This window comes from Nothobranchius furzeri, chromosome 11 (assembly GCF_043380555.1).
Source record: "Nothobranchius furzeri strain GRZ-AD chromosome 11, NfurGRZ-RIMD1, whole genome shotgun sequence".
NCBI classification, from domain to species: domain Eukaryota; kingdom Metazoa; phylum Chordata; class Actinopteri; order Cyprinodontiformes; family Nothobranchiidae; genus Nothobranchius; species Nothobranchius furzeri.
In genome coordinates, this window is record NC_091751.1 from 66,835,165 (window position 1) to 66,859,153 (window position 23,989).

Genomic DNA, 23,989 nt, shown 5'->3' on the forward strand with positions numbered 1-23,989 from the left:
ATGCTAGTTGTAAATTCCATCCCTAGGTGTAATTGATATAAGTCGTTTCCTCCATCCTAGGCTACACGTAAAGTCAGATGTCTCCTCAGCATAAAATGAACAGCTGGCAAGGGTCTTAACCTGAAGTGGACATAAGCTTCATGGATTGGGGGTGTGTGTAGGTGTGTTTGTGTCTGCTTAAACGAATTTTGGTCAGAATTAGAAGCCCTGGGTAATTTGGTGATTGCTAATCAACTCTCTACAGAGTAAGGGTGTTTGATGGTCATTAATGCCACGCTCACTACACCGATTGCAAGTCACACCCTGAGATTTTGAAACATCTAAACTAAGAATCGAGTTAGCCTGGTAAATTTGGCTTGTAACAGGTAAAAATAACACTTTTGCTATGTTAAAAAAAAAGAACCGTAACACAGTTAGATTAGGACTAGTGTTAGTTTAGGGAAGATTAGGCAAGGCAGCTTTCTTTACAGAGCACATTTCAAACACGGGCAATTCAATGTGCTTTAAAAATCGCATGAAATGGTAGAACTACAAACACAAGAACACAAATTAAAATATACACAAATAAAATTTTCATTTAGAGCTAAAAGGAAAAGACAGAATTAAGGTTGAGTAATTACATCACAGATTACGGTGGTGACGATGCAGCATAAGGCTGATGAGTACATTGGGGTTTTTAGTTTTGTTTTAAACAACAGTAGAGTTGGAGCACGTCTGAGGTCATCAGGAAGCTGATTCCATAAATGAGCAGCATAGTAGCTAAAAGCATCTCCACCATGTTTGGTTCTGACCCGTGGTTCTACCAGCTGATTGTTTCCAAGGGATCTCAGAGCCCTATTGGGTGTACATACAGGAATGAGATCAGACATGCAATTTGGTCCCATGTCACTGAGTGATTTATAAACTAGTAGGAGCACTTTGAAATCTATTCTGTAGTTTACTGGTAACCAGTGTAGAGATCTAAGAACAGGAGTGATGTGCTCCGTTCTCTTTAGTTCTTGTTAAGACTCAAGCAGCAGCATTCTGAACAAGCTTCAGTTGCTTCACAGCTTTTTTGGGAAATCAATTAATCAATCAATACTTAATTAATCCCAGAGGGGAATTAAAGTTTCAGTACACACAATTCAGAGATCAGACATACATGGGCAAGACACATGACAAGAATTGGTAACTGTGGTCATTCGCAAGCCGAGTCGCGCTACCTTAATAGAGATAAGAGGGTTTCATGAGGATTGGTTCAGGTGGAGGGAAAAAAGGCACTTCAGAGTTACCCTCCAGCAGGAGGGCAGCCTTGCTCTGCAAAAAAACACCTCAACAAATATGCAACAGACTTCAGACAACACAACATAACATGAGACTCCAATAGGAGGGGGGGGGCTGAGATCCTGTTTCCCCCAGCGAGAGCAGCCATCTACGGCGCTCATCAACTGTACAGTCACAGGTAGGAGGGAGATCTTGGGAGAAGTGAAGAGCACATTGACTCCTCCAGCTGATGACCTCGCCAGGCTGAAGTCCACCAATCCGAAGGCGGGGGTGGGTGGTGGTGGGGTGTGTGTCGGGAATTCACAGCATCTGTCTGCATTCCTTCGTGGGGGTTTTTTTAGTTGCTTGCAGCTCAAGGCTACCAGGGCGTCAGACTCAGATAACAAGAATTATCCCAATTTTTTTATGTTAAACAGATTCTGAATTTGTCTAGATCCAATTACAGACCAGTTCAATCTGATGAAGAACCAGTCAGGTTTAGGGAACCAGTGGACTTTGTGGCCTTTTTACTTTGCTGTATCTTTTCATTTAGAGCAAGCAGGGAAGAACTTCCCGCAACAACAGGAAGAGATCCCAGCAGAACCACAACAACAGGAACCCGGGGTACCAGGAGAAAACCCATGCCTGCATGGGGAGAACATGCCCACCCCATGCAGAAGTGCTGCAGCCAGGATTTGAACCTGCAGCCTTCTTACTGCCACACAATAGAGTTACCACCTGTGCCACCATGCAGCCCATGTTTTTTGGTGATGATAATAAAAGAATAGTTGTAACTAGATAATGCACATCTTTTATTCTTTATTTTGTTATTACTTAGTTTACTTGCTGCTAGTTTACTGCCTCATTTTATTCATCTTTCTTTATCTTTATTTCACTTTCATTCTTAAATACTTTTGTAGCGCCTCTACACCCCTGCACAAGAAAAGAACAACTTTATTAATATTCTTCATAGAAAGAAAAGATATTTATGAGATGAAAATACAAAACAAAGACTCAGACACAAACTAAATCAGAATCTGGAGATTTTACATCCAGAGCTAACAGCATTATCCACAGGAGATGGGGGCAGTGTAGGAAAACGTTTTAGAAATGTATTAACCACAGTTCTGTCATGACTCCCTGTCTTTCACCCTCCTCTGCCTCTGCTGCCATGACCTGTTGCCACAGCAACCTCAGCCTGCACCTCATCAGCTCCATTCATCTCACCTGTTCCTGTCATCAGCTCATCCTCCACACCTGTTTCCTCTGCTATTTAACTCCCAGCCTGCTCTCCAACCACTGCCAGATTATTGAACGCTCCTTGCCAGTAGATCTTCCAGCCTTGCACCTTGCCTGATCTCAGCCTCCGGACCTCGTTTTCACGCCTGACCCCTGCCTTGAACTCAGCCTGCCACCATGACCCTCGCCTGTCCTCTAGACCTCTACCTTGTCTCCAGCCTGTTCCCTGTACCTGCTCGTCCCGATCTGGTTTTGATCCACACCTCCTCTCTGACTCTGTCTCCTGCCTCGCCCTCATCGGGTAACGTCACGTCTAATAAAGCCTTTTTATTTTACTTTTTACTGTGTTTGGTGTCATCACGGGTCTTCCAAGTTATGAACATGACAAGTTCCTTGACCAATTAATATTTCCGTTTAAAAAAGCTAAATCCCAAAGACTATGTTTCTCATTTAGGGTCCTATTATTAGAGAACCCTTTAATGAATCAAATACAAATTAGTAAAATGAATGCAAGTAAATAGATAAAACACATGAGTTAATCATATCTGTCCCTTTCCCAATGTGCAAAGACCAGTTTGGACGTCCAGACTGGACCAACGGACTCGACATAAACATCATCTGCACGTCTCTGTGATGTTGACTATTTGCAGGGTTTATTCCTCTCAGCTGTATCCTCATTCAGGATTAAGATCATAAAATATGCAAAAAAAAAAAAAAAAAAAAAGAGGTGTTTTTGTTATAATTTTGGTGTTTTATGTAAAAACAACAAAAGTAAATCTTAACTATAAAGTAAAACTTAAAAAAAATTGACTTAAACCAAAGCTTATAAGTGAAGCTGAACTTCAAATATTAAGTAAAATATAAAATGCCATTAAAGTGTTTATTACATCTAAAATGAGCCATATAAGACCTAATATTAGAATAAGGTAAATAAGTAAAAGATGTTTTTTTTTTGTTAAACACCTAATTTCTCATTTTTTTTTACCAGCACACATTCCTAGCATATGTATTATCTGGTTTTTAACTCTATGGATTAGCTCTACATACTTTTGTTTTTATTGTTGGTTTCTTTAAGTTTTTTCTGTTTTTTTTACTGATTTTATATGTTTTTTATTTTTATTGTCCAGCCCTTTGGCATGTTTCCTTCCTGTAAGGTGCTTTATAAATGAAGGTGATTGGCTGATAAGCGTTCTTCCTAGAACTAACAGCCACTCTGCGGTTTTCACAATACATTTAAAGCATCAACCTTAGCTTAAAAAGCTTATAACGATAAATTCTGGAATATTTGCATAAAAGCACCAATTCTATCTATAACAGTGCATATGCTGGATTCCAGAAAATGTCGTCGTCCCCCCAAAAAAAGCTTAAAAGCACAGCTTCTTAGTTTGACCCAGTGAGTGTAGAAACAGGTTTCACCAGAGGAAAGAGCCCCGGTGGACTCAGCACTTTGTTCTCAGGACACCTAGAGCCTGTGCCTTTTTGTCTTATTTTTATACATTTCATTTCCAGAAGCCTCCAATTCAGCATCTTATTCTCCACTTAAAATGCACATGGTTGTTCATATTTATCATCGCTGATGACATTTCAGGCACAAGCGTGTGCTGCAGAGTTTCTGCACTTCAGCACTTCCTGACTCACGCTCAGCTTCTGGAATATCAGACGGCCACCTTTAAGACATTTAAACATCTGTTAGTCAAACAAGGTGAATACGAGTTCATACCTTTACAAAAATGGAAAACAAGTGAGTAAAAAATGACATCGCCCACATTTGTGGTTTTCAGTCCACGAGCTTCAAACGAAAGCACCCGATTCCTTTTATTTTATTTTATTATTTTTTTTTTAGCATTCCCAGCTGCCCAGATGTGTGAGTGGGTTTTGTTTTGGGGTGAACCAATGATTCTAGTGAAGGTGATTGTTCTGTCCCGGCCCGTTCAACAGGCATAACCAAAGGGATGGAATAGGATGCCTTAGAAGTAGATAACATTTGTTTATAAATGCTTCAGAAGAAGCTTCTCTTCAAACTTTGAAGTCTGATTGTGAAATAGAGCCTGATGGAGACTTATCGTTTATTTTATGACCGATAAAATCAGACCAAGCTGGTGTGTTGACTCTGTCGACTAGCGAACCCATTAAAGGTCAAACACCTTTAAATCTATCTGTCCAAGATAATTGGTCACGTCACGCGTTGCCAGGCAACGACAAACCCCAACAAGCCGCTGAACGATGTCTGAAGTAAGGGACAACAGTGGAAGGAGGCCCACCATGGTTCAGGGACGGTAAGTAGAGACCCGAGGCTTCCTTAGGGAGCAAAAAGCACGTGCACTTAAACTGGTTCTGCTTTTAGGTCCAGATCCAGACGCACCAGTCTGCTCGCTTCGCCCAGCAGACGGAGCCTGAGTCTGGGCAGCGTTCGGACTTCGAGACCAGCTGTTCAGGTGAGTAAAGCCAGGTCCGGTTTCACACAACCGAACCGAGCTTAACGCATCCGAGTCAAAGCTGCGCGTAGTTGTTGGCCCAAAAATAAAGCGCGCTTTCAAAACGCGCGTGTGTCTGATAAGTCAAGTGTATGGCAAGCTAAAGGGACCAAAAATGCACGCGTTCTACAACGCGTGTTTTGACAAAGGTGGGAAAATTCGTGTGGAAAGCCAATGGCGCAACAAATGCTTAGCAGAAAAAAACAAATTAAACAGACATAAAAACTAAAAGCTGCTTCAGCTGGATAAAGAGAGTAAATTATAGATGTATCAATATCAAGTTTTTACTAAACGAATTTCATGTTTACTCAAATGGTACACACTTCCAATGTTATGGGCCATTCCCATCTGTACCGGGTCGGCCCGGGCCGGGTAGCCCCAGTCGGCCCCAGCCTGGCCCGGTTGATTCCACACATCCTTGTCTTAAGCCCATGTGGGCTGATTCTACCCACCAATCAGAGGCTTGCTCTAATGGAAGGTGCGAATTTGCTGTCAGCAGTGGGTGTGTTGGCCCTGGTCGGCCTGAAGCAGACCCCCTCGAGAAGAGGGCTGAGAATGAGCCTTGGTTGGCCCAGAAAAATACCAGGCCACCCAGATATGTAAACAACCTACGCTACCCGGCCCGGGCCGACCCGGTACAGATGAGAATGGCCCATTACAGTCCAGTAGGACAGTATTGTGCCATGCTCACGTTGATCCTCACATTTTCAACCCAGTAACCAATGCTAACACGATTTAACCTGTTTGACTGAAAAACTTTGTAACTGTAACTTGTGCTGCCTTTTAGCCAGGACCCCACTGAAAATGAGGTTTTTAATCTCAATGGAAGCTTCCTGTTTAAATAAAGAATAAAAAAACAACACTGTTTATGCAGCCACTAATATTTCACTGTCTTATAGGTAAACAATGTATTAAGTACAGGGCTGGTGGAGATTACAATTGTTGTAATATTCTTCCTTCAACCTAGTATTATGTAGACACACTGATTTTGTGTGACCAGAGGGACACAACATGCTCCAGAGAACATTCTCAAACTGGACAGGAAGGTCTGAGATTGCATTTTAGAGAAACGTTTACGTTTTTGTTAAGGTGCTTTTGTCTGGGGACTAACTTTCAATGAATAAACACCTGAGAGCGTGGGAAAAAAAGGTGAGGCCAAGCGGTAATGTAGATAATAAACATGCTTTATTCACATATACACACAAGGTAATCGATCACACAACCTGAACAAAAAAAACAAAACAAAAAAAAAACAGTCCATTTTGAACACTTAGAAAAAAAATTACATGGACAAAAGGTCTTTGGCTGTTGGAAACCAGATAATAAACAAACACCAAATATTCTGTCTGCGTGGCAAGCCTGTGTGGAGCTAGAAACGTCCAAAAAAATAAACAAATATGTAAAGCTAGCCTACAGAAAAGGAAAGTTGTACTTTACCTTGTTTGCTAACGTTTCTCTGCAACGAAGGAAGGAAGTGTCGCCACCAACATTATGACAGCTCTGAGGATGGCGACAGGAAGTAGCTGAAATGTTAGCGAACAAGATTAAAAACAACTTTTCGTTTCTGTGTTTAAAAAGAAACAAGAAATGCAAGTTTTGTTTGTGTTTTCTCAGTTAGTTTTGTTTTGAATACGTTTGCAGGAATCTTAACGAGCTTTCCACGCTGTCATCATTTCCAGAATCAAAGCTTTATTTATAAAGCGCCTTCCGCAACCCTGTCAGGAAGCCCAAAGCGCTGAACATGGTACAGTTGTAGGTAAATAAATTGAGTAAATCAACAATAAAAGCAATTCAAATTACAAAATAGAAATTACAAGATAGATGAAACATTCTGGTACAGGACAAATGTGTGAAACACATTTGGATTGAGTGGATGGGTTGAGTGAACCAATGAAAACTGTGAAATAAATTCAACATAAAAGAGGGCCAAAATCAAACATGTTCTGGAAACGCCAAGCGGAGGAGGAGGTGTGTTTTTAGATGACTCTTAAAGACTGGCAGAGATGGGGACAGCCTAACTGAGGGTGGCAACTGGTTCCAGAGTAACGGTGCTAGGACTGAGAAAGCCCGGTCCCCACGGGTACGACACCTAGAACCTAGAAGGAAACAAGAGTTCAAACAAACTGCCGTGAGACTGTTAGATGAAGCTGAAGCTGTAACCATGCTTGTTGTTAGATTAGACTGTGTGTTTTGGACCCGCTTTGCATTTACACAATTATGTAAAACATTCAAATGGAACACTCACAGCTGATGAAAGTTCTCCTGTTTGCAGCTGCTGGATGAAGAAGGCAACGATGTCACCCCACAGCCACTGTACCAGGTGGATCCAGCTGCTGCACCACTAAAGGTCAGCAGGTTTTTGGTGGATCAGCTCTCTTTTGGATCCGTCTCAGACCACACCACAGTCTCTGGGAGCTTCTTAAGGTACCACCAGCTGCAGGTGACAATAAGCTAATTCTGCCGCGAGTGAACGCTACAGTCAGGTGGAAGGTGGAAGGAGTCTTCATGAAGTGCTGGTTGTTGGTGAAGCAGTCGCACCAGGACAGCACGGTCATGGCTCACATCCAGGAGCAGATCCTGAATGAGAGGAGACGTTCAGAGTTACGTGGATCCAGGTCTGCATGACGGTGGAGAGCCCACCATGTTACCAGGGGCGCAGATAGGATTTTCATACTGGGGGGGACAAAGTTCCAATGTACCCTCCCCCAACACATACACACACACGCACGCACGTTAGAGCTGAGGAAAATAATCAAATAATTGATGCATCGGGATGCGGACATAAACGATTCTGCATCGTAGAAGAGTACGCCATCTGCTGCCATCTCTTGGGTAATGCAGCTACATCATTTCCGTTAGCTAAAAACCTCACGATGAGCTCGATGTTGCTTTTCCCTTCGTCACAGCTTAACTGAGCAGCCACACCTTCAAACAGGAAGTCCCTATTACCACGCATTTTGTTTTATTCACACAATCTAAGAAAATAATTCCTGGCATCAGACCTGTGGCTACAGGGAGCACAGGTGGATGCAGTGTAGTCCCAGCTGATTCCAGTTGCGTGCAGAGAGGAACTTTTATGAGAGAACACCTGGCTGCACACTGGATGAAGCTACTTCTGCGTCAGCCACCTCCTCAGTCATAACCAAGTAACCACTGATGTTCCTTCCTTTTCGCCCACCTGAACTCTGCTTCATCTGTATTGATGTCTTTATGGAATCTTTCCACAGAATCTAGTTCAGTCTCCATAAATATAGAGAAATATCGGATGCTTTTGCCATGAGGATTTCTGGGAACGTCCAGCCAGAGAGACCCAAAGGAAGACCACATTTCTAACCGTTGACACTTCCCCAACGTGTTGCACATGTAGAGAATTAAACTACACACTGAAATTGCCTCTGTGGCTATTCAGTTGGAGATTCCGAAAAATGACCAATCAGATTAACCTGTGAGTCTTAGATGATGTATAAATATCCGGATATGGTAAATGGCCTGTATTTGATATAGCGCCTTCTAGAGTCCTAGAACCCCCCAAGGCGCTTTACAACACAACCAGTCATTCACCCATTCACACACACATTCACACTCTGATGGTGATGAGCTACAATGTAGCCACAGCTGCCCTGGGGCGCACTGACAGAGGCGAGGCTGCCGAGCACTGGCGCCACCGGTCCCTCCGACCACCACTAGCAGGCAACGTGGGTTAAGTGTCTTGCCCAAGGACACAACGACAGCGACAGACTGAGCGGGACTCGAACCAGCAACCTTCCGATTACGGGGCGAGCACTTAACTCCTGTGCCACCGCCGCCCGATACTTATATATCGATCTAAGTTCATACATCAACCTGTTTGATCTCATTTTAATCCAAGGATTAATGTTTAATTTAGATAATTAAATTTAATAGCGAAAGTTATTTTGAATCAGAAGCTAGGATCTTTGCTTGTCAATAACCAGAAATATTAGACCTTTTCTGTGTTTCGTTTCAATAAGGAGGCAAGTTTAAAAATGAAGAAATTTTATTAGTAGCAATTTTAAACTTAAAGATTTGAAACGACAATTCATGGATGACAATTTAATGACAATTTTTAACAGCCTGATATTAAACTTGTTGATATCCGGTTTATCTGCCGGTTTAATTAACATTTTTAGCGTACAGTGCCTTGTTTGGTTGTAATGCCTTGTTGAATGCGCTTTATAAATAAAATTGGAATTGGAATTGTTTTAAAAGCAAGCCTGTGGCTGGATGGAAACTAAATTGAGAATATGAGGTTTCTTTCACAGAGAGCAGAAGCATTCTGGATGGAATTGATGTTTTGCGGCTAACTGAGTTATTTAGAGAAAACAGCATCAAACGTCATCTGTCGATTAGTGTCTACCTCACCCATTTTCCGGAGACCCCCATTCGGATCCGAGATGTCAGGTGGAGATGATTTCCTCCAGGCACGAGGATGGTAGAAGGACCTCTATGCGACCAAATCAGTTCTGGGTTGTCTCCGTGGGTCACACGACTGATGAACTATCGGCGTCTCAAAGTCCGTAACTCTGAAGGAGTTTTTCGCCTTAACTTAACTCAGAAATCGATGACTCTGGGTAGAGTCTTCGTTAGCTAGTTACAGTTTCGTTTATTCTTAGCTATCCTGGTCGGCGTGACTGGAACAGCAGGTGGAGGTTTTAGGGACGGCCGTTCCCTTCCTCCGTGATGTTGGTTCAAGAACTGTCTGAAGCTGGTGATGGTTACAGTTTTACCAAAAGCTCTCAGGAAACTCCCACTCTCTCCGGAAGAAAGCTTAGATCATGCGTCAAAAACATGTGTTGCAGTTATCGTTTATCTGGACTCTGTGTTAGATGGATAAGGTGTACTGACCTTCTGCTGAACACATCTTTTACTGTCATCAACCATAATTATTATTATTATGTTTATGTATTTAGCAGACGCTTTTGTCCAAAGCCACTTACAAGTGATAATCGGCATGTTGCCCTTGAGGCTAACAACAACAACAACAACATTGACATCAGTCATGGAGAGGAGGGAACAAGGAGTGGACAGTAGAGAGGGGGGGACGGGTGCAGGGAGGGTGCTAGTTTAGAAGATGCTCTCTGAAGAGCAGGGTCTTCAGGATTTTCTTGAAAATTGAAAAGGAAGCCGCTGTTCTGGTAGTGCTTGGAAGGTCATTCCACATTTGTGGAACGATGCATGAGAAGAGTCTGGATTGTCCTGAGCGTGGTGTGGGCGCTGCTAGCCGACGATCCTGTGATGACCGGAGCGGCCGGGCCGAGACGTAAGCCTTTGCAAGAGGATTCAGGTAGATGGGAGGCGTACCATCTCGGACTTTGTATGCTAGTGTTAGCAATTTGAATTTGATGCGTGTTGCTAGCGGTAGCCAGTGGAGCTCAATGAACAGAGGGGTGACGTGTGCTCTTTTTGGCTGATTGAAGACCAGACGCGCCGCTGCGTTCTGGACCATACCCAAAGCATAAATTCATTTCATGTAATTAAAATACCTTTATACTGAACCAAGTGATCATTTATGATGCTTATATTAAAAAGTAATAAAATCAATGAGTTTTATTAATTACTATTATCTAATTATTATCATCGTGACTTGAAGTGTCCTCCTGGGATGGAACAGCAGCAGATGTGGATATGATCTTGAGCAGACATCGCGGCTCCTTGGGTTAATCTGTGGATTTAAAAGTACTGTTTGACCCAGCTTGACCCAGCTGGGTAGATGTGCCCTTTGCCACAAATTAGAGGACCTTCGGTGACGCTACACACAACAATGGCACAAACAATGTAAACAGCATCATAAGGACTAAAGCTTTTCATTAGAATAAAAACATACAACACAATATTGAGAACAATTACTAACAATCCCTACATGCGCTGTGTGGTATGATTCTAATATTAATAGAAATGTGTTCCTGTTAGGTTTGGGTCGGTGTTTGGCAGCAGCAGGATGTCCAGCCACTCCACCATAGAAGAGATGAACAAGGAGACGGGGGAGGCCTTCTCCAAGGGGAACGCGCTGCTCGCCATCGCAGGTTCTGAGATGAAAAGATGACGGTTCTGTAACCGGATCTGACGTCCGTCTGTGGAGTTAGACCAAATAAAAATATAAAGACATGTTAGAGACATGAGGAGGAAAAAAAACAAGTTTAGAAGATCTAGAAGAACACTTAGGGCAATAAAATATGTTAAAATCTTCACGTTTCCATTTTTATTTTACCTTCTGTTTTTCCAGATGAGACGGCGATGAAGAACATGCTGGACGAAGAGGTGACAGAAGCCATGCTGGATGAGAAAATAGAGATCTTACTCACCGAGTCGGAGACCATTTCCCTGCTGGACATACCCAGCACTGTTGCATCAGCAGATGAAACCGTCATGTTAGCACAGCTTTTCCTGCTTTAAGTCTCTGATCGTGTTTAAGGTGAGACGACTTCACCATGACTGTGCTTTCACAGGGAGAAACATAGCCGCTACGCTGAGGTTTGCAGCAGCAGGATGACCAGTGAGACGTACGTGGATCAGCCTGTGCAGACGCAGAACGGAGCAACCAAAAACAAGCCTGTCCAGAGTGAGGCTCCCCTCAGGGTGGACGCAGGTGGGACTTCCTGTTAAACCTAGAGTCTGTCTCCCTATCATGCCTTTCTGTCAGGCTAATTCAAACATCCGACTACCAACTAGGGTTTGGTTCTGATTGACTGAAGTCTTTGGTTGGATATAAAATTCTCCTCATTCTGCAGAACTAGTGCTGATCACACCAGTGGTTAAAATGAGACTCGGGTTAGTTTGTGTGAAGAGAGAAACGGGTCTGTAAGAATAAGAATATGGTACAAAAGTCCATTTATGTCAGTAATCCAGCTTAGACTGAGAGACCACCTAAAGGCTCAGGAACCCTCTGCAGCTGTTCTGGATTCATCAGCTGATTAGAGCTTTGAGTCTAGAATACTGAACCTTTTCACGATATTCTGGTTGTCTGAGATTATGAATGTGGGGATTTCATAAACTATAAGCCACAATCATCACAGTTATTACTGAAATATCTGGCTTTGCATGGAATGAGTCTGTCTCATAGATTAGTTTTACCTTTAAGTTGAATCACTGACATAAATGGACTTTTGCATCACACTCTAATAGTTTGAGTTTCAGCTCTGAACACAAACATGCTTAAAAAGCTAAAAATCCTGGCATCAGTAAATACGCTTCAGCTTGTTTACATTTGTTACTTGTTTCTCTAACAAATATGCCAAAAATGTTGCTTCTGGGTTTTATTTCAACTTCTGGAGATCAACTCGACCCCCTGTGTAGATCTTGAGGACCCACAGAAGAGTCCCGACCCAAACTTTAGGAACCTCTCTGTCCTAGATCATGCTGTCCAACTCAGTCCCACTTTCTTGGAAATATTAGAACCACTATCCAAAGCTCATCATCTCTCATTCAGAGTAGCCATCTTCAGGCTCGAGGCTTGCCCCCTCAGAAAGGTGCCTCGGACTCCTACTAACCGTCTAGTTATTGGTCACAGAACGTGTATTTAGGCCAGTAGCGGTTTTAGGCACGGGCAGACAGGGCAGTTGCCCGGGGCGGCATTTTTTCATGACACAAAAGGGGCGCACAAGCGCTGAGTAAAAAAAAAAAAAGGAAATCTGCGCCGCACCGAGGTTTTCTATTATCTGTCATATGACAGTGTCTGGATTGGAAACAGCAAGTTGGCGCCCCCTGCAGCTGCAGGCGCTCCTGCTGACTGAGAACGTTCACGTGCACCGTGTGTCTATGAAGAACAGGAAGGGGAGGGGTGCGGCGGGGGAATTCACCTCTGCGTCTTTCCCAAATGAAATGAGCGTGCAGGGGCTGAATCAACTGTATTAACATGGCTAAAGTCAATCACATCTTAACGTTCTTCCATTTTTCATTCATAATATCATAAACACAGGCCTATCATTCTTTCAGGTTTCTCTGAATTGTGTGAAATGGCCGAATAAAAAAAGGAAAAACAAAACGATTTTGTGGTCACCCCCCCATCAAGGTCAAATTGTTCAGTCCTGACTAAAGGAAACTTACTGAGTCAGGAGCCAAACAGAAAAGATGATCATAAAAAGGCTAAAACCACCAGTTGCCCCATTCAGGGGGGAAAAAAAGAAAAAAGAGGAGAAAGATAAAGGTATGTAGCTCTCATGATGCATGTTTTCAATTTTTTGAACCAGTTAACTGGGATTTTAACGGTTAAATGTGGTCAACTAATTGCTAACAGAGCTAATAGGGCTGAAATATTGAAACGAATATTCAAATGGTTCGAAAAAAGTCCTTGAATCGTTTTTTACTGATTCAAACTAGGATTTGTTAAATGCTCGCTGCAGCCTGTGGCCTGCCTGAACAACAACAAACACATGTTGATCATGTTCTCATAATAATAAATAAAACAACTCTACAAGCAGAAGAAAACTCCCCAGTCACCACTCACTATCCTGTTTGTTTATTGCAGATGGCTGCACTGATTATTTTTTACATGATTTGTTCTGTAAAAGTTGGCATTTTTGTTAGTCTACAGTTTTTTATGTCATTTTAAATTACAATTTCAGAGGCCATTCTAAAATATTATGGATCATGATAAAGATCTATTGGAGATCTACCCCAACTTTTGGACTGCTCTGCCAGTCACTGTGGCTCAAGTTGAGAGGAGCTTTTCAAAACTTGATCAAGTCATACCTGAGGTCACCTATGTTTCAGGGGCGGCTCACTAACCTGGCTCTGATTAGTATCAATAACTCAGTAGGGGAGCAGATTTCATGTGATGACATTATTGATGACGTTGCATCAAGGTTAGGTTTTAATTTTAGTTTGTGTTTTCTGTTCTAAGTGCAATGCTGTAGTGATTATCTTTAGTTTGTTATGTGTGAAATATTTTTGCTATTTAGAATATTTATTATATATTATGTTCATATATTCTTAATATTTAGTTATTGTTTGTTTTTGTATATTTGATTCTATATATTTTGATACAGTATATAACGTATATTGCTTTACATTCTGACAACTTCATAGTAATTAATGTAAATATGTGCAGCTTAGAAAAATGAATGTTCAATAGTCGTTCTAATAAAACATGCCTGTTTGTAGAAAACATGCGTGTGTTCATGCAAGTGGGGTGGTGTGGTGGTGGTGGTGGGGGTATGGTTGGGGGTGGGGGGCGCTCAAAGGGGGCCTCGCCCGGGGAGTAATTCGATGTAGAACCGCCACTGCTTTAGGCGTATAAAGGACTATCCTGGATTACCTTCCATGTTCACAGCTACATCTTTTTCCATCCTGGACCTGTCTGATGCTCCTGAGCTGGAGCAAACCGTGGATATCTCTAAAGCTAAAGGAAAGGACAGTGTTGTGGCTGGTCTGGACTCTGGCACAGAGAGGAGTGGGTCTCTGATCAGCTCAACCAGTACAGGTATAACAGTTAGCTTCATTTAGACGAGATCATCCGATGTTCTGCAACCGATTTGTCCTTTCCTCATCAGGGTGTGCTTCTAGCTCACAGAAAGAGGTGGACAAGTTTGGAACTATTTTAAATGCTCAGTCAGACCTGCAGCTCACCACGATGTCAGAGGCCTTCCAGAACACCTTATTAGTAATGGAGAGGAACATCCTGAGCAGCAGTGTGCAACATGGGCTTGTGCCCCTTCGGGAAGGTAACCAGTCAGAGGAGAGGGCTACTTGTGTTTGACATGGAGCCATCCGAGGAAACAGTGTGCATGACTTTAAGCACCGTGTCCCTGCCAGACAGACTTGCAGAGCTCCCTCCATCCCTGACGTGTCTCTCGGTTTTCAGCTGTGAGCTAAGCAGAGGACGTAGCATCAGCAGCATGGCCTGGAACAAGAAAAACCCGGTAAGAATCTAGAGATCAACACACCTAATAACAGCTTGGACAAGACAATTGGAAACAATGCTATGCTAATTAGGACTTATGAGTCTACGCCTGCTTGTACCCAAATCCAACCACACAGAACCCAGTTTCGGACTGCATCACACTCTTCAGGAGCCGACTTGACTTTGACTGTTTCATATCCTGGAGTTAACTTTTGAAATGAAAGCAAGATTTTATTTTATTGTTATTATTGGCCTCAGTGCCCTGCCTGTCGTCCCAGATCATGTTGAGGTGTGGTGCCTCTCACATAAGGATATATGCAGAAGTGCATGGGTCCAAAATGGTAACCATCTGGTACCCAACTGGAATGAAATCTTTAAAAATGGGTATGAAAAGGACTGCTGCTGGGTGTGAAGAGAGATGTGATTTGAATGTTCATGAAAAGTTCTCCATGATGCTCATCTGTGGGATCTAAAGCTGAACTTTCCCTTTGTCTCTGATCTTCAACTGATCGTTGAAGCTCAAACTGACATAATCAGTCAGCTGTGTTGGAGTGTAGACCTGACTGTGATTATAGGGAGTAACCATCAACATATTGGACAATGGGTTTCCAGAGGCTCCTTTAACACGTTTTTGAAGATAAATGGGAGGTGGCCACCACCGCCATTTTGACCGTGCCACAGGTTCCGTCAAGCCCAGACAATTCCACAAAAGGGAAGAGAGGAGGAGCTGAGGGTGGGGCTGTAAGGCTGGGATCAACTAATGAAACCCGGTCGAACGAGCTACAAGCTAACCTGAAGCTAACCCAAAGCTAACGCGGAGGTGGGAGCTAAGCTAACGGAGGTAGCAACCTAGCTACAACCAGAGTTAACTGTGCACAGCACCAGAGCTTCTGAGTCAGAGATACGCCGGGCTGACCGCTGGGTAAAACCGGGTGGAACACAGAGGTCTCAGAGACCTCCACAAGCCGGCAGCCCGCACAGCAGACAGAAGTCGCGATCAGACAGAGATGCGCCGAGCTGCGGGGAGGGGAGAAACGGGTGGAAAACATCGGTCTCCCGAGAGCTCCACAAGCCGATAGTGGGAACCCAGCTCCACCAACATGTTATATTTCAACCCATTTTCTAAAGTGCAGCATTATGTTAAATGCACTGGGGTTTTACCCTATTACATTTAAATTTCATGGTTAAACAGTACATGTTAAAATCTAAGCTCAGCTCGGCAGTGACCTAAAATACATGAATATCATTTTACTTACCGAAAAAATGAAGTGGAGACTCCTTGGACGCTCTATTAGTGCAATTAATGCCACAGCAAGTCGTTTTGTCCAACAATTGCACAAATAATATCCCAAAAAGAACACACAAACACAGAGACTCAAAATCCCGGAGCAGTTTCCAGGCCAGACCGAGGCTCTACTGAGGCCTTTCCACGGAGCTAGCTCTGTGGTCACGTGGGTCTGATGCTCATTAATTATACAGAATTTTAGGCTTTTAATACACTTAAACAGAAGAGTGAGAAAACAATTCACCCCCCTCAGAGTTGTCATGAGTGTAAACTAGATCATTTAAACCAAAAACATGTGTTGGTACCAGGCTGTAAACATGTTTATTTCTGCTGTGAAATTGGTATTTTTAACATGGGAGTCAATGAGGATTTGCTCGCTTCTGACACCAGCCCCTAGTGGATGAGGGTGGAACTGCAATTTTTGGTACTTCTGCGTTGGCTTCAATTTTTCACCCGCACTGTGGGGGCTTGGGAGTAACATGATGATTGGAGCTCACACACACACACACACACACACACACACACACACACACACACACACACACACACACACACACACACACACACACACACACACACACACACACACACACACACACACACACACACACACACACACACACACACACACACACACACAGCCAGGTGAAATGAGGAGGCAGAAAAAAAAACATAACCCTCCACAGAATTCACACACCATGACTTGTGCTTATATCTTGGTCTGCCTCCACATAACACACCTGTGTATTTAACACTAGGACCTCCTGGCTGTGGGCCATGGTGAGCCTGACTCCAGAAACCAGAAAGCAGGTCTGGTGTGCTGCTGGTCTCTCAACAATCCCACGGTACGAGTTGCTTCTACAGTAACAGTTCCGTCCCTAACCATCAGAGATCCTCCTCCGGGTTTTGATGACTCAGCTCCTGTACTTAATTTCCTGCAGCGGCCTGAGCGGATCATTCACTGTAACAGCGTGGTGACCTGTCTGGATTTCTCAGCCTGCAGCCCCAGTCAGCTGGCTGTGGGGATGTGTGACGGCACCATAGCTGTCTATGATGTGCAGAGTCCAGATGCCAAGTCACAGGTCATCAGCAGCTGGTGAGAACTCTGTTCATCTCCTCCATCGTAGTATGAACATTATCTTGATGTATCTTGGTATGCTTCTGCAGCGAATGTCCCAACAGGCACCTGGGTCCAGTATGGCAACTCAGGTGGATCCAACAAGAGCTGAGCTACACAGAAGAGAAAGCTGAGGCTCTTTTCTCTTTGGGTGAAGATGGCAGAATGAGGAGGTGGTCTATCCTCAAAGGTGTTTTTGATTGTGCAGGTACCGTTCCTCATGAACATACTGGGTTTGGGATCGTCCACACAGAAGGAAGGTGACACTGTAACTGTTCTTAAGCTCCTGTTTAGCTGTTTTATTCCTGAACCTTAGACACAAAATTATCTGTACTTTGGTCAAAACTCTAAAATTATTTCTTCTTCTTCTTCTTCTTCTTCTTCTTCTTCTTCTTCTTCTTTTAAACACAAATTGTGCATCACTTCAGTTTGGTCCTAAAGGCAGGTGTGCACATAAGTGGTCCGCAGGTGCCCATGCGCTGTCAAAATAAACAATGCACACCTGAAAAAAAGCTGCAGCTCGCATTTGCGCACCTAAGACTTCGTGGAGGAAGGAAGACATTTCTGGAGCATTTTAAAGATGTCCAAGAAGCAAGCTCCATTAAGTAATTATTTTGGTGTTCCTCCGCCTCCAAAAAAACGTCAGACTGAGCCGGAACCGCAAAAGAAAAGAGTAATCGCGGAGAAGTGGCTGCAGGAGGTCGGCTGGCTTCAAACAAACGATGAACGCACAGAGATGTGGTGCAGATTATGCCATGAAAATCCCACCCTCGCAGACAAAAACAGCGTAGGCACTAAAAACTTCAATCATCCGGCGTTTGATAAACATTCTAACAGCAGAGAACATCAGAAAGTTGTTCAGGAAGTCAATAATGAAGCTGAACGCAGTCCGGACCATGACGAGGATGACGAGAGTCTGTAGAAACAAAAACGGCGTTTATGCAATTTAAAAAAACTTCAGTGCTCTGAAACAGTAATTTTGTTAAGTGCTTTAAAATTTATTTTATTTGATTTTTGTTATCACAAAGCAGCTGTTTACACGTTGTGTTTTACGTTCAGACAATTCAGTCATGTTGTTTGAAAATGAGAAGGTTTAAGTTAAGCTGGCAGTTTGGTACCTGTTGTACTTATTGTTTTCAGACAAAATGAAAATATGTTGCGTCATCAACGCGTTACTGTTTTGTTCCTATTGTGAGTTGAGTTAAGAATAAAGTGCATTAAAAAAATGTGAGAACCAAGCAGCAACCATCGGTTCGCCCCTGAGTACCAACCCAAAAGTATGATGTGCACCCCTGCCTATAGGCCACAACCGTTAATATTTATGACAACATACTAGCTCTGTCACATTTGTGCTGTTTCCATCACAACCTCAATCCAAATAAAATCTCCATTATCAAAACCAAAATCCCACATTTACAGTACCTCCAATGTTATATTTGGTTTATTCTAATTTGTAACATAATTACTTTAGACGTGATGAAGCTGAAGAGGATCAACCATAAAAAGAAGAAGGATGGAAAGAATGAGACGGGGAAGGCTACAGAAAGTGTTTTATCTGCGTTGATTCCAGGTCTCTGTTTTGACTTCCATCCAACAGTAAGTCATTGACTGCTGAGCTGCAGTAGTAGAAAGTCTTCTAGCGTGGATCACCCTCGTCTCTGTGTGACATTTGTCCTACAGGACTCCAGCATCTACTTGATTGGAACATGGGAAGGTGTAATCCACAAGTGCTCCTGCTCCAACAGGCAGCAGTTCCTGGAGATGTACAAGAAGCACTTTGTGAGTGAAGAAACCCCTTCCCCATAATTCAATTCAATTCAAGTTTATTTATATGGCGCCAAATCACGACAAGAGTCGTCTCAAGGCACTTCACATAATAAACATTCCAATTCACAGTTCATTAAGCCAATCAGAAATAATGTTTCCTATATAAGGAACCCAGCAAATTGCATCAAGTCACTGACGAGTGTCAGTGACTTTACAGCAATCCTCATACTAAGCAAGCATGCAGCGACAGTGGAGAGGAAAACTCCCTTTTAACAGGAAGAAACCTCCAGAGAATCCTGGCTCACTATAAGCAGCCATCCTCCACGACTCACTGGGGATCGAGAAGACAGAGCGGACACACACACACACACACACACACACACACACACACACACACACGCACGCACGCACGCACGCACGCACGCACGCACGCACGCACGCAAATCCCTACGAGGGTCTTGCTCACGAGTGAAGGAAAGATGGAGCGCAAGATTGATAAGCGGACTGGTGCGGCTACAGTGATGCAGGCGTTGTTCCGGTCTGTCAACGCGAAGAGAGAGCGGAGCCGGAAGACAAGCTCTCGATTTACCAGTCGATCTACGTTGCTACCCTCACCCTAGGTCACGAGCTTTGGGTAGATCACGGATACAAGCGGATGATAGGAGTTTTCTCTGCCAGGTGTCTGGGCTCTCCCGCAGAGATGGGTGGGATGCTCGGTCATCCGGGAGGGGCCCGGAGTAGATCTGCTGCTCCTCCACATCGAGAGGAACCAGTTCAGATGGCTCAGGCATCTGGATGGTTGGAAAAATTCATAAATAAATCCTGAAAGAGGGAAAACTCAGGATTGTAGCTTTTAGCCATAAATGACGACATTAAGAACAAACATTTAGAGTCAAGTCTAAACATTTAAAGCTAAAGGTGAAAGTTATTTACTTTGTAATACTAAATTAGATATTTAACCCTCCCACTGTCTTTATGGGTGACCCCGCGAGGAATGTTGACCATTAAGCAGGGTTTATGGTTTATCCCTTGAGGTCCACGTGGCAGGGGTCAGGTGGTGCTCACTCCTCACCCCTGCCACGTGGACCCAAGCCGGGCGGCCACTGTGCGACTTTTTCACTCGTAGCACTCAGCTTCAGCTCAAACTGTACGACTTCCTCGCAGAGCAGATCTCACGAGCCATGCACTCACACTGTACGACCCAGTTCTCGGATGCGACATGACTGCTCACACTGCATGTCTGGTAGCAACACGTCGGACCTAAAAATATGCTAAAAATAGCAGTTTTTACACAACATGTCAGACTTTTTTGTTTTGCCTGTTGTCCTTCGGGAGTGCTGCAGGAGGACACACGGGGATTTATGGGGGTTGGATGAGGAAAACGAAATAAAGAAAGTAAATCTGTTTTGTGATCAGTTTAATTTGACATGAACACGACAAACACGCTTTCTTGACAATCTTTGTGAGTAAAAAAACGTGTAGAAATAAAAACGAACAACGTGTGTTATTAGGGAAATAGCGGGCGAGCGGTGTTGATGCAGGATTGCGCATGCGCCGTGAGCGGTTCTGGTACTTTTTGGGTCGCAGCGCCGCTTCAACAGTGCGATACCCTCACGAGGGACGAGCAAAATATTAAACACGCCAGAAGTCCGTGCGAGCTCATGATTGCTGATCGGCAGCTGGTCACGTGGTGTTAATCGCCTCTCGTAACCCCCTGTACACTACACCACGCTCAGCTCAAAACTCACCCCGATCTCGTGGATTCTCGCACGAGTGGAAAATCGGCTCAAAAAAGTGAAAAAGTCGCACAGCGTACGCCCGGCTTAACTTAGATCTAGACAAACGATTTTGACAGAAAGATGCCTTTTGTGTACACAAAGTCAGTTCCTGCCCAGTGGGGGAGAACAAAAGTGTTGCACTTTCAATTTGTGTTGAGGGTAGGTACATCAGCTTTCTTCGTTTATTGTCCAGTTTATGTTTCTTCTGTTCCTGTTTTCTCTGTTCAGCCCTCCCTACATTGCTGTTTCCTGCCGTGCTTTAAATGACTCACATTTTAGTCTTGCTTTTAGTTTTTCCTTTTTGTTTGCATCACAGCGTAAAGGCAGAAAGACAGAAACCAAGTGCAGTCGTGCTGAAATAGTGTGTTTTAGGAATGTCGGATTGAACCGGAGCACCTGTAGGCAAAAACCCCGCACAGAAAGAACAGACAAAAAAAATGTGGGTTTGGAAGTGGAGACTGCATGAAGAGGTGGAGGAGAATGAGTGACAACTTCATCCATGTTAGAAAGTCGCTGAAATACATAAACACAATGTAAACACACAGTAGTAAACAGAGACGTGACTTTAATGATACCTCAGAAAAGCACCCTCTGCTGTCCTGGGGGAGAAATACGTCACAAGAATGACACAGCAGCAGGGAAGTATAGAAGGATGACGTCTCTATCAGTACTGTGTGTGTGTGTGTGTGTGTGTTGACAGAGAATCCTAAAGCTTGGTTTATACTTGACACATTTACTTTCCGCTTGGTGATGCGGCTCGCGGCTGGAACGCGCTTCACAACTTGCGGCGTTTATGGTTCATGCGGCTCGTCTCTGCGGTGAGCCAATATTCTCCCAAACTGTAGGGGGCAGCATGGAGCTCTACGGCATGCATCCAACACTACACCATAGTAGAAGTAAAAATTACTGTTGTTTACAACATGGCATTCCAGCATTTTTAACAGCGTGCTCGTCTTTTCCGACAGTGCGAGCTATTTCTCTCCAAGAATTATTAACAACATGTTGATCACGGTGATCTCTGAGAGCTGAATCATACAAATGTCTGTATTTACGAACCTCTGCCATACTAGTTCTTGCCAGTCCGCCATGTTTTTCCACGTCCGACCGTCCGCGTGGTTAGAAAAATTCCGAGGTGCGCGTTGTGGAAAGTTTGGGCCTTGCGGAGGGGCGTGGTTGTTAAAATGACGCAACTTTTCCGCACGGAGCCGTGCGAACCTCGCGGACGCGTCAAGCATAAACCAACCTTAAACCAGGCTATACACCCTTTACCCTTTTAGGAGCAACAGTTCTAAGTGTTTAGAACTCAATATAAACATATTCTAAGTATAAAGGTGGCCTGGTCCTGTATTTCAGAATAATAAATACTCTAGAATCTGAACTGAATAAGTACTGAAATCAGTTTAACGAATTGATTATCACATTCATAATGAATCAAATGTAAACCCTTTGTGTGAAAGTCGATGATGGCAGCTTGTTCGTGATGTTTTAGGCTCCGGTGAACAGCATTTCGTGGTGTCCACTGAATCCAGACCTATTCCTGAGCTGCTCTGCTGACTGGACCATCCAGCTGTGGAAGCACGACTGTCTGAAACCTGTGTTGGGCTTCACCACCACCTGTGGGGGTGTGCATGACATCAAATGGTCGCCAAAGGCAGCCACAGTTTTTGGTGCTGTAAAAAAGGGGCAGCTTGAGATCTGGAACTTGGATTCAAGCTTGTAAGTCACATAAATGAGAATATTCTGGTTTTCTGTCTGATTATAACAATAATTTCCTCCGTCTCCTCAGCCTGGATCCCATAATTGTGCAGCCTGCTGCCCCAGGTGTGACCATGACCTCCCTGCTGTTTGCTTCACACACAGACTATGTTGTTGTTGGGGATGCTGAAGGCCAAGTGACCGTGTTTCTGCTCAACAACCTCAGCAATGGACAACCTGGTAACACAAGAGCAGGTTCAACCAATGCCTCATGTCCAGGAAACGCCTGATTGCCTTTAATACTTAAAATGATTCTTTTGTCACACCAAAATGTTCAGTGACCCATGTTCTCTTCCAGCTGAACCTCTTCTGTTCTGAAGCTTCTAGATAACCTGAGAAAACACCAAATGTTGCCTGCTCAGTCCAAGATGACATGCAAAAATGATTTTATGAATTAATTCATGAATGGTCTTCATTAGTGATTAAAGCCTCCGAGCAGTCAACGTGGTGACACGTTTAAGGTTTAATGGTGTGAAAAAGTCCAAAGCAACTAGTTATATGGAAAAGGCTCCTAATTAAATACATTCATACATACCAAATAGTATCTTTACAATTACTAAGAAAGTTCATGAGGGTTTTGTGTGAAGCTGACGTTTTTAGTTTGTAGGAATATTTGCTGGTATTGATCTATTAGTTAGATATGGACATTCGACCATCTAAGTGTTTCAGCTGTGTGAAATACAATAAAAAACTTTGTAAAACTTAGTTTTGTTACTAAGGGCGTCATTTCATGTTTTTGTTACTCAAGATAAAGCCTTAGATTGTAACTATGTTGTGTTGTAACTAGCGATGGGTACCGAATTCGGTACTTTTTAAATGGTAAATGGCCTGTATTTGATATAGCGCCTTCTAGAGTCCTGGAACCCCCCAAGGCGCTTTACAACACAATCAGTCATTCACCCATTCACACACACATTCACACACTGGTGGGGATGAACTACGATGTAGCCACAGCACAGAGGCGAGGCTGCCGAGCACACGCGCCACCGGTCCCTCCGACCACCACCAGCAGGCAATGTGGGTTAAGTGTCTTGCCCAAGGACACAACGACAGCGACAGACTGAGCGGGTCTCGAACCTGCAACCTTCCGATTGCGAGGCCCACCGTCGCCCCATACCATAAGGTACCGACCGAATTCCATAGTACCGACTGAGCACCGACTCACGTCATTTGAAACGGTGCCTCGTTTCGGTACCCGTCCTTCATAACGAGAACTTGCCTAGACAGCTGCGCATGCGCAAGAGCGTATGTCGTCGGTCGCTGCGAGCCAGTTGTAAACAGAGCAGCATGGTAGAAAGAACGCACGCTAAAGCTTGGGTCCACTTCACTAAATGTGATGGGTAACTGGGTGATGATGAAACCAGCGACAGACAACGATCTAAGTGAGACATCCTCATCTTAATCTGCTCCGGTAGGTAAATAAAATGTTTAAGATAACGTTAGCTTGATATGTTAGCTTCCGTTTCGCTAATGGTG

General features: G+C 43.7%; 1 protein-coding gene across 1 annotated transcript; it reads left to right on the top strand.

The window, feature by feature from the left end:
- Positions 1-4,672: 4,672 nt before the first annotated feature.
- Positions 4,673-23,218, top strand: dnai4 (dynein axonemal intermediate chain 4). The gene is made up of 16 exons (XM_015957609.3): positions 4,673-4,757; positions 4,826-4,916; positions 7,228-7,379; positions 10,884-10,996; positions 11,197-11,341; positions 11,420-11,559; positions 14,242-14,391; positions 14,462-14,632; positions 14,724-14,830; positions 16,855-16,941; positions 17,038-17,192; positions 17,264-17,421; positions 18,685-18,809; positions 18,894-18,992; positions 22,248-22,474; positions 22,545-23,218. Exons 1-16 carry the CDS (start codon positions 4,705-4,707, stop codon positions 22,741-22,743), a joined length of 2,172 nt encoding a protein of 723 aa, XP_015813095.1. The 5' UTR covers positions 4,673-4,704; the 3' UTR covers positions 22,744-23,218.
- Positions 23,219-23,989: the final 771 nt, after the last annotated feature.